General features: G+C 33.8%; 1 protein-coding gene across 7 annotated transcripts in view; it reads right to left on the reverse strand.

The window, feature by feature from the left end:
- The window catches only part of CDH18 (cadherin 18), a 993,557-nt gene that overhangs the window by 99,502 nt on the left and 881,581 nt on the right, over positions 1-12,474 (reverse strand). For all 7 annotated transcript variants that reach the window (XM_007188233.3, XM_057541771.1, XM_007188232.3 and 4 more), the window contains one exon: positions 8,635-8,822. In XM_007188233.3, the coding sequence (XP_007188295.1) occupies positions 8,635-8,822 (188 nt within the window). The remainder of the gene's footprint in view (positions 1-8,634; positions 8,823-12,474) is intronic.

The following is a 12,474-nucleotide window of genomic DNA, read 5'->3' on the forward strand; positions in this document are numbered from 1 at the left end:
TGAAAAGGTGGAGGAAAAAAATTAAAAGAAAAAAAAAAAGAAAATGTACTCAGGTTATCAGAATACCAAAGAAAGCAAAAACATGAAATGTCTGGCTGCGAGTTTACCTAACACAAAACATACCCTTCTCCTGTCTTAAAACAAAACAAAACAAAACAAAAATGGATACAGAATAACTCCATAAATATGAGACACAGTGGGAACTTGATAAGGGCGATTATAGAGCCGGAGATGGTTTTTGCGCATAATAAATAGTTTCTTCCAGCTATACTATATTAAAATTTCAACTGCCCATGCTTGTAGGTTTTTTGGGCCGGATTCTGACAATAATCATTTGGATTGAACAGATGATTAAAACAATCAAGCTGAAAAAAAGAACTGGGGAAAGAGTTCTTCCTTCCCTTTTGAGCTACTTGAAGACTCCTGGAAAAAATAGGCTCCAGTCTTTGATAACGTTCACCATTATTTACTCCATAGATCTGGCCTCACCAAGATATTTGGTGGAGGGGGTGTGAGTGTTTACAGTTTGAACGTAGTTTATCTCATTTAACCAAATTTCAGAACTGTGCCAAGTTTCCTTTTTCTTTTTTGAAAACTGCAAATTTGGATTACCAGTTCAATGTTTAAGACGAGAAGTAGGTGAGCCTAAGGCAAAGGTGTTCTCCTGGAGATTACTAACATAATATTAATGTTTAGAGAGAAATATTCCAGGAACACCATCAGATTATTTATTCATTTGTATAGAATTTGTTTTGGGTTTAACTCCCTGGACAAGTCTCACTTGTGGTCCAAGTTCTGAGAGTCAGAAAACAAAGCTACCACCTCATTGATGCTCGTAGTTAACAAATACTATGATTATTGTTGTCAAATTTAGTAAATTAAAATTATTTTTAATAACATATGTGTCAGTTATCACATAGGATATACTTATACTAGGAAACTACCATTTATCTGAAATGAGAAATTAACTAGTTAACTTCAATTTTAATTTTTTTTTAATGTGTTTATTCTGGTGTAATTTTAACTTCCCCAGGCAGTGGGGCTCCTCTTACTTTTCTTTAGTTACTGTTTAATGTCCTAATGCAATTCACTGTAACTGAGTTGACTCCAATTTTCATCTTACGTTTTAGTTTCTTAATTTTATCCTATTACTCCTAGTAATTACTTTCACATATCACCGCTCTTTCTAACTTTTAAAATCATGATTTTCCCTCTTTCATATGAACACATTTCATATTCCTATAGATAAGTTATCATCTTTCTAGCCAGCTTTACATATTTGGAACATTTTAATTGTTTCTCATTAATCACTTCTACTGTTCATTAAATCACACTAATATATTCCTCCTCTGGAACTATATAACCATCATAAATAGATGGATACTGAAAACAGCATTTAGTCAAGTTGCTCTATGACTCAATTCTTCTTGGAGTTTAAGAAAGTCCTAAAATTCTGTTTTCCTAAATAATAAGAGAAGAGACTCCACAGGACCTCTCCTTGGTCCAGTTTCTATATTGCATCATTATCCAGGTTTTCCATTGCAGGAATGGGAGGATAATAATAGGACCGATACCGACATTTTAATACATGAAAAAATGTCACTTCAATTATGCAAAAAATGGCCAAATCCTGGAATAGTGACTGAAATTATTATTATTGTTTTCTGAAAAAAGGCATATTTTAAATGATAGTAGTTTGCCAAAAACATAAGAAAAATTGCATGAATTTGAATGTTTCATCAGCTAGGCTTTCTTATTATGCCATGATTCGTGGTCCTTGTCAAAGTCCTCTCCTGGATGGTGGACATTCTGCGAAGATTGGAACACATGTATAAGCCATATTATAAATTTCTCTATGCAGAAGAGTGTCATGATCATTTAATGTGTATAATTCCAAGGTTACTGATACAAATAAATCTTACATATTTGCTCACTGTCATTTGAAGACTGGGGAAATGAACGAAAATATTTTAAATATTTTAAAATATTTTAAATAACAAATACACATACATAATATATATGAAGTATATTTATATATTCTATATTATATTATTTATATATATTTACTTACTAACACATATATATGTGTGTTACGTGTGTGGATATTTCAATAGCCCCACACATATGAAAACTTACCAATAACTCATGAGTGTGGATAGCTTAACTCAACAGGCTGTTTCAACTAGTACACTAAATTATATTGTAGGAATATGTGTTAAAAACTGTTAATTAATGTTCAAAATAGTTTCAGTGGATCTATCACTCCATGGCTATGCCTATAGATGAAGAGTCAGAACAAAAGTTTGCCCAAAGCGGTCCTCTGTCAAAAGGTATTATAAATATAGTGATAGATTTCACTGAATTGAAAGTTGGACTTTCCTCTTCAGCTTCTGGCTGAGCAGGAGGACCACTTTCCAGATATTAGAATCTTATAAGAATAAAAATAGTAGCTTGGCTGATTTTTTAAATAATAAAATCTCTAATGAATGTTTAGTTTTTGTAAATAGTTCATTAGCATTAGAAACCTATTTCTTCTTATATACAAAGTGTGCACATGGGTTTGCCTGTGTGTGCATTTATAATAAGTTGGGATGCCTTAGTTTTTATTACACATTGTGGTTCACAGTACCAAAACTTTACAACCCAATGGCAAAGAATGTCTTGATTCTTATTCTGTCACTCAACACAAGTCAAAGAAATGATAAAGAAAAATTCAATAAATGCAATCCACTAGAAAATTTAAAATGTGGCTATTTGGAATGGACCTAATATGGTTATAGCTGGAAACATTTCATATATTTTCTCTCAGGATTAATTTAAACTTAAAAAAATACTGTTATAACTTTTTATGTTTACTCTCACCATCCATCTCTGATCCTTTGTTAAATAAAATGGTATAAAGATCTTTTACACACTACAGTATTAAAATTTAAAAAATACAAGGTACCCAGTTGCAAAAATGTTTAACAACTACTGTGGACAGAGATACACTTGTAGCACACACAGATACACATTCATGGAAATTATCAGTACATTCATAATGAATAATTAGAATAAGTTCTTTCTACTCTATTAGATCTAGCAGATTTAAGAGGGATATGGAATTGCTGTGTTTTCTACAGTGAAAAATTAGTGAAATGCTTACCTTGATACATAAAACAGAGAAGATAATTCAAAAAAAGTTTTTGTGACTGAAACATCCCTGGAAATGTTGCACTGCAAAGACTAAATTAAACTTGAACTTTGATAAAAATCTTTTACAGAAGACAGAGGGGGAAGTGGATCACCAAGAGCCATGAGTGACAGCATGTGCATGTGATACTAAAGGGGAAGGGGGGTGGGGAGGGATAAATTAGGAGGATGGAATTAACATATACACACTACCATATATAACAGATAACCAACAAGGACCTACTTTATAGCACAGGGAACTATACTCAATATTTTGTAATAACCTATAAGGGAAAAAAAAATCTGAAAAAGGAGATAGATAGATAGATATAGATATAGATATATAGGAATCACTGTGCTGTACACCTGAAACTAACACAACATTGTAAATCAACTATGCTTCAATAAGAAAATATTGACATTATTCAAAAAAATATACACAGGATGTGTCATTCTTTGTGTGATTATAGGTGATTTGGATAACCTGAAATAAAGGAGGGCAGTAAAATAACCACATGGAGAGGTCTGGAAAGTGTAATTAAAATTTGGTGCAAATAGAAAAAGAAAGGAAGACAAGAAGTGTAGATATTGAGGTATTATTGTACTTTTTTATGGTAACTTTTGTTTTTATTTTTTATTTTTTAAAATTAATTTTTATTGGAGTATAGTTGCTTTACAATATTGTGTTAGTTTCTACTATACAGCATGAATCAGCTATACATATATCCCCTTTTTTGGATTTCCAAAAGTTATTGAAGTATTATTGTACTTATTAGCCAGACACAGCCTAGAGTACTATTTTACCTTATTTTATCTCTTTGTAATTATCACTTCGTAAAATGTTAAAATAAGAAAACTGAAGATTAAAAGACTTGAGATAATTCATAGATCTCTTAAATGGCAGGACCAAAATTTATATTTCATCTGACAGTAAAGATTGTATTTTCCACCACCCTTCACTGACTTGAAAACCAAGTTTAAGATTTTTGGCTTAAAATATTAGGCATTGTATTTGCAGTTAAATACACTTGAAGAAGAAGTGATACTACAGACAGTATTTGCTGAGAGTCAGGAAAGCAAATAGGATTGGAGTCTTGAATTAAAAAGAAAAATGGAACAACTGCTTATTATAAAGAAAGCAAATTGGCATATGGACCACAAGAAGAGAATCTGAGAGAGACTGCTATGAAGCCCATCCCTAGCTACAGGGTTTATGTCAGAGGAAAGAGCACATCAAGTTGCATTCATCCATATCTTTTTTTTCCCCCCTTTCCACCCAGTCAGGCTCCATTAAACAATAAATGAAAGTTATCAAAGTGTATTTACAACATACCACACCATGGACCGGTGAATTCAACTTGGCAATTTTCTGTTGAAGGCATGATATAGACAGGAATGTGCAGATGCTCCTGCAAGCTGATTTATAGAGCAGTGCTGATTTTGATCTTTGGGAAGATTAGCTGTTCTGCCTTGCTGGCTAAAGTGAGCTGCCTTAGAGATTAAATAAGGAACAGATTTGAAAGGATTGTTTTATCTGTTCCCTGCCATCTGAATGAGTGCCTCTTAAAGGTTAAAATCCACAGAGTTATACAGTTTAGTTTTCAAATTGTAATTATTTATAACATAAAATATATAGCAATGGAATAATTCTAAAACTGATAATCCTAATCTGAAGGATTAAGAAAATAGGTCAATGGAAACATTAATGCATTTTAGAGGAAGTGTAGACTACATTAGAAAATAAATTCAGGAAAAAAAGAGAAAGATAATTTGGACTCATTATCAAGGTTATTTTCAGTGCATAGTCATTACCATTGATGCAATTGAAACACTTATCTTGAAAATATCTACTGAGTATGTGTATATGTGTATGCAATATAGAATAGAGAATGTTAACTATATATATGTGCACACATTGCACATATACCATTTTGCCTTCATTTTTCACAAACAGCATCAAATTAATTGAGGCCATGCAGGGTGGCAAGATCCCCATTGTCCTTGACCCCACAACATATACTTGTATTTTGGATTATGTGTGTATTCACATCATCCACCACTACCCTCACTTTTTGCAAATATGATCTAACTTCCTACTTTATAAAGACAATAGTTCTCAATAGGCAAGGATCCCCCTGCTACCCACACCCCACACGTATTCCAGCTCGATCGTTGCAAACTTATCTGCAAACATTTATTTCTCCCTCCTGTTTGATTTTGTCAAAGAAGGAGGAATATTATCATAGGTTCTTTCTTTCCACCTGGGATCGAGATCCCAAACAGGGTCATTTCTACCTCAGAGCATCTTTTAAATTCAATTACCCTCTCTTTATTATCCTCAGTTTCTTGTCTCTATTGACCTTTTATCCATCTGCTATAAACACACTTTCAGTCTCCCAACCTACAATTAAAATCTCCAGGGCTTCCCTGGTGGCACAGTGGTTGAGAATCTGCCTGCCAATGCAGGGGACAAGGGTTCGAGCCCTGGTCTGGGAAGATCCCACATGCCGCGGAGCAACTAGGCCCGTGAGCCACAGCTACTGAGCCTGCGCGTCTGGAGCCTGTGCTCCGCAACAAGAGAGGCCGTGATAGTGAGAGGCCCGCGCACCACGATGAAGAGTGGCCCCCACTTGCCGCAACTAGAGAAAGCCCTCGCACAGAAACGAAGACCCAACACAGCCATAAATAAATAATATAAATAAATAAATAAAATTAAAAAAAAAAAGACGGGTAATCAGAATGTATCCTCATTTTAAAAAAAAATCTCCATTTTATGATGTTCTCATTTATTTGCTTTTTAAAGTTTCTCCCTGGCTTTACTACAAAGCTTCTCAAAGGGGATAGTGTTGTTTTGGTTTTTCTTTTCTTTTAATTTTTTCTCCCATTTCCTTGCCTCCAATTTTCTCTCCACCACACTCAATTCGTTCTTCTCTTCATTGTAGCAAATAATAAATATATATATTTCATTCAAGTATGTAAAATGGGTAACTTTTCAGACTCTGAAGAGACAGATTCCTGAGTTCAATTTTCTGTCAATCAGTTTCTACATGGACACAATTCTTTATCTCTGTGATTCAGTTTGTTTTATCAGTGAGAATAATAATATTCCCTATATCATAATGCTCCAGTTAGACTGAAAGGAATGATAACAGGTGTACCAGCTCAATAAAGATTTGGGAAAAGTTCTTAAAACTCATCCTGACACAGAGGAAACACTTAACAAATGTTATCTGCTGTTACTATCTATTTTGATGATAATGATGACGTGGGTGCTGATGGAGAGCTGAAAGCTGCTCGTGAGAATCACCCTGCCCCCTTTTGCCAAATCGAATGAATCTTTATAATCCTAAATTGTGTTTCAGTTCTAGAATCCTTCACATTTTTAATGACTGTCTTCCTCCTGTTCAGCATCCCTTGGGAATTTTCAATGATAAAATTCACCTCTGTTTTTTGATATTTTCTTCAAAGACTCTATTTCTTTCCTGCCTTCCGCTTGTTTCTTAAATACTGGTGTTCCCTAGGGTTCAAGACTCATCTTTCAGAAACAGTTATTCATCTGCTTACCTGGATTTACCTGAGTGAAGAAGCCATCCAAGGAATGAAAAGCAGACAATCCTCACTTCATTTTTTAATCCATAGTATATCCGTTAATTACTCTAATGCTTACTGAATGCCTACACAATGTCAGAAAACATGCTAGACATTGGGAATGCAGCGATGAGTTAAAAAATAGTCTTGTCCTTGTGTAGTTTATATTAACAACTAATTAGAAATACTGACATCAAGTGAGACCTTGTCACTTCCTGCTTAGATAGCTTCAATGGCTCTCCATTGGGTAAAATTTAACAAGGCCCTGTGTGCTCACCTATGCACTAACTCCCTCACTCTCTCCAGGATCAATTGTTTTTTAGGTCCTTACTGTACCATGTTCTACTCCATTCAGGTTCTTGTTGTGTTTTCTTTCCTCTTCCTGTAATGCTCTTTACCTAACTACCTCCTAAGTTTCTTTCAGTTCTCTGTTCAATCACTGCTGACCATCAGACAGCCCCAAACACCCTAGATTTTGTTTTCCTAACAGCACTGTATAACTCTCCTTCATAGAACAGTTTTATTACCTATCTAAGAATGCATGTGATATTTGATTGGTATCTCTCCACTTCCATAGATTGGAAGCTCTGTGCAAGAAGACAGTGACTTTGGTTCTGCTCAGGCTCTCATCACTCTTGTAGAGCACAGTTACTGGCACATAAGAGACACTCAAAGCTCACATATTTGTTAAATAAAGACATGGAAGTTGGCTATTTTTATTAACACATTTTTGATCCAAGTTTGACAATCTCAGAAAGATTAAAATGAGATAATTTAGGTGAAGAATCAATATTTTATATAGACCAGTGATGACTACTTCTTAAGTATTTACACACTTTAAGCTCTACTTTGCAGGCCCCTTTTGTTACATACAAAAGGCATATTCATTCTCAATTTTAAATCAATATAAAATTGTGATTATTAGAATAATAAATGAGAATTTACACGTGTGAAAAGTATATACAAAATGCACAAATAGATGATTAGATAGATAGCTAGATGATAGATGAAAGATAGCTAGATTCAAATAGATAAATAGATGATTGATAGATTGAAAGATAGATTGATTGGTTCACTTCGATATTACAGTAGCACATCAGAATAAAATTTCTCAGCCTGTGCTCTGAACATATTACACAGTAGAATCATCTGGAGTACTTGTTAAAAAGGCCAATTCTTTACCCCCACTCCATCCTTTCTGAATCAAAATATGGAGGGAAGGGCCTAGGGACCTAAGTGTTACTAGATTTACAAGCTAAAGTTGTTAAACATTTAAAGACTGAGACATACTGCATTAGGAATTACATTTAAATCCTTCTTTGCTAATTGCCTGTGTTCCACTTCATTTTTACAAGGACATGAGCATTATGTTCTCTTAAAAGCAAAAAGCAATAGATTTAGTCCAATGACAAATTCTTAGGAATAAAAAAGAATGGGGAATAAGGTTAATGGCTTCACTAAAAGATCCATGACTGTCAAGCAAACTCGTCTCCTAAATATTGTTAGCCAACATGATGAAGTTTTTTACATTAGTTAGAAGGTCTCTTAATGCTACTTTGATTAGTGCAGCATAGAGTAATGACATTAATAGAACAGGTATTCATGATATCTGTTATCTGAAAACAAAGATGGGGCAACACATTCATAGTGTATTCTATATCCAATCTTCCCACCCTACTAAAATACATTTCTTAAGAGAGGATTTAAACAGTTAGACATAATCATAATTAAAATGTAATTCATATTAAAGAGGAAATATTTGATCATTTTAATGACATGACAATATACATTATTCATACCTCTGCCAAATTTCCATTCATGGAAAAATGAGTGAATTGCCTAAATCACTAATGGTATATATATATATTTTTTTACCTTCTTTAAGGAAAGGATCCCTTCTCTGGTCTCTTTGTCAGTGGAGATGGAGAATATCCCAACACCGTCACCATTAATGATGGAGTATGTCATGTCCGCATTTGAACCAGTGTCCGCATCATTTGCCTTGATTTTCCCAACAGCTGAACCAACTTGAGCTGACTCAGGAACATACAGCTGATAGTGTTCTGAAAAATATTTCATATTAAATTATTTAATGATAATAATGTTCATAAAATAATCTTATAAGAAAGGGACATTAAAATATTTAGACCATACATCTATTTATGCTTATACCTCTTTCACAAATGTTCACATTCCCCTATAGACACTTATGAATTAGACATTAAGCATAATGGACATGTTGTTACCAATTGTTTTATTGTCAAGTTACAATCATATCTATTACAGCAAGTTATTTACTATAGCAAATCTCAAATAGCTATATAAATAACAGAAAGCTTTAATTAAAATGTAATTTTATAAAGAGCTTCAACCACGATTAAATTAATGGTGATTTAACATTATACATAAATACAATTAGACCACATGGATACGTGAATATAAAACATCTATAAAAATAATTTCTCTGAGGTAATAATTTTTTAGTTGTGGTATGATAATAAGTTTTTTTAGGTTAGTGCATCTGGTAAGTGTGTGGAGTATTCTAATTTGCTTCTAAAGGTACAATTGTATGTTTTAAAGTGTTATATGTTGCTACTGAACATCGACGTGTGTGTGTGTGTGTGTGTGTGTGTGTGTGTCTGTGTCTGTGTTTATTCATTATTCAACAGAGAATTTCCCAGTTCTCTTCTATAAATGTATTTACACTACTTGACTTCAAATGTTATTTTTTAGTTCAACAGCCCTCACCAACATAACATTTCATGGGTAGAGCACCTTCTTCTGTGAAACACATGATCCCCTGAGCTGAATCATGTGCTTTTATCAGGATCTGTCATATTGCTAAAGGCTCTATCCCTCCTGATAAAGCTAGTTGACCTGGGAAGAGCATGAGACCCACGTTTTTACAGGACTCCACCTTTCCCTTCACAGTTGAAGGGTAAAAGGATAGGCAGCCGATTCACAATGATTCACAAAAGGAGTATGTTCCCCGAAATGTTCAAACTGGAACTAGGAAAGAACTTCAGTCCCTCTTTGATGGCAAGGCTGTGAAACATTGAAAGGGGCTTCTGACAATGGCCATATTTCCAAAATTCATGTTGAAATAACTAATCTAAGGGCCATAATAATTTTTAGAATCCTTAAAAATATTATGATGTTCCTAGGCAGTTACATACAAAATAGAACACTGTTCTGATGAAAAAATATATAGAAATGTTGCAAAATAAATTAGAACATATCTCCTAAAACTTTTTGAGGTAGTCTTGGAAGTCAAGTTCCTGGTTTCTAAAGTCTATAAGTTCCAGCTAAACTATAACTTCCCATAATACAGTAAGACTCACAAAGGACTTTCAACTAGCTAAAACTAGGATGAAGACACTTGTAAAAAAACAAAAAAAAAGTCAGCACACAGAGATAAATAAGTAAATCACAGAACTATTATGATAGTAGTATTACAAAGCACATTGTTTTCACAAAGAAAGTTGCAAAAATCTGTACCAGTGGGTCTTAAAAGATTCATGGCCCAGAAAACATTTAGGTAGAGTCTTACAAGAGGAAGCATATCCCTGGAAGAAGACGATCAAGTGCAAAGAAAGAACTGATACTTGTTGATACACTAGTATTACAAGTATAGTAACTTTTCCCCATGCCCCATTAGACAAAATGGAGTATATTAAGATTAGTACTTTAACATTTTATACACTTTCCGTATAGTTGAGAATTTATGAATTGTAAATTGTGAAACAACCTTTAGTATGCAGTCTCTAAGGTGGTCCCTGATGTTTCCTACTTTTTGATATTCATGCCCTTAAGTAATTCCTTTTTCTCAAATGTTGGCTAGGTTTAGTGACTCACTTCTAATAAATTGAACATAGCAAAATTAATGAGGTGTCACTTTCAAGATTAGGTTATGAAAGGACCATGGCTTCTATAATGGGTACTCTTTCTCACTTTCCCTTAGATTGTTCCCCTGGGGGAATCCAGCTACCAGGTTGTATTGAAGCCCTACCTAGTGGACCATATGACAAGTGACTGAAAACTGACAACAATCATGTTAGCAAGCTGGAAGCAAGAACCATCCCTGCCTCCCCCTAGGCAAGCCTTTGAATAAGACCATAACCTCTGCTGCTGGCTACACTGGGATCTCAAGAACCTGAACCCGAGGCACCCAGCTAAGTCAAACCTAGATTCCTGATCTCCAGAAATAGTGAGATAATAAATATTGGTTGTTTTAAGCTGCTAAATTGGCTTGATTTGCAATACAGCAATAGATAATCCATATACAACTGCACTGTAGTTGTCAGTGATTTGCAAAATACAAATGACACATTTTAGTTCTTGTCATCCTGTGTTTGCATAATGTTTGGGGAAATTAAAACCAAAACCATAACAAAACAAAAATCCAAACAAACAAACAAAAATCATGATAAACATTTATTCTTGGAATAATGTATTTAAATGTCTTTTAATCTCCACATCTTATTTTATAAAGAAATAACTTATTGCTGTTAGGGCCAAAGCTCAAGGTGAACCACTTGTCATATTCAAATTCTCAGCTCATCCTCCTAGGGGATACCATACCATCAAGTAATCACGCTCCTTGGTTTTTACCCAAAGGAGCTGAAAATTTCTTTTGACATAAACACCTACACAAGACTGTTTATAGCAGCTTTATTTATCACGGCCAAAACTCGGAAGCCACCAAGATGTTCTTCAGTTGGTGAATACATAAATAAACTGTGGCACATCTACACAAGGAAATATTATTGTTAAAAAAAAATGAGCTCTAACACGTTAAATGTTTTTTTAATTGTGACAAAATTCACTTAACAATAAAACTTACCATGTTAACCCTTAAAAAAAAAAAAAAAAAAATGAGCTACCAAGGCATGTAAAGACATGGAGAAACAATAAGTGCATATTACTAAATGAAAGAGGCCAATCTGAAAAGGCTACATACTCTATGATTCCAATTATATGACATTCTGGAAAAGCAAAACTATGGGGCCAATAAAAATATCAGTGGTTTCCAGGGGTGGGGTGGGGGGAGATGAATAAGCAGAACAAAGAGGATGTTCAAGACAGTGAAAATATCCTGTGTGATACTATAATGGTGGTCATTCTGCATTATACATTTGTCCAAACCCCACGAGTAAACCCTAAGTTAAACTATGGACTTTAGGTGATTATTATCTGTCAATATAAGTTCATCCTTGGTTAAAAAAAAAAAAAGTACAATTTTGGTGATTGATGTTGACAATGGGGGATCCTATTTAAGTGTAGGGGCAGAAGATACATGGGGAACCTTTGCGTCTCCCTCCCAATTTTGTTGTAAATCTAAAACTCCTCTAAAAAAATAAAGACTTATAAAAGAGGAATATATTTTAGAAATAATAATTACACATGAAATTAAAGATGCTATTATACAACTCAAAAGGATAATTCTAAGTATAGTGGATATCCTAAAAAGTGTATGAAGACTATAAAATGCCCAAACTGATTCAAACTATTAAAATGTATAATACCAAAGTATTCAAAATGAAATGTCTACTAATCACTACAAAATAGCTGATAGATAATATTTATTTATAAATCAAGAGAGGTTTAGAATATTTCTGCAGAATGTCTAAGGACTGAATGAATAGCCAGATACTTAAAATTACTCTAAATTCCAGGAGAATAACTACAGTGTGTCTCTTTTTTTAGATAGCTTTA

This window comes from Balaenoptera acutorostrata, chromosome 2 (assembly GCF_949987535.1).
Source record: "Balaenoptera acutorostrata chromosome 2, mBalAcu1.1, whole genome shotgun sequence".
In the NCBI taxonomy this organism is placed as follows: domain Eukaryota; kingdom Metazoa; phylum Chordata; class Mammalia; order Artiodactyla; family Balaenopteridae; genus Balaenoptera; species Balaenoptera acutorostrata.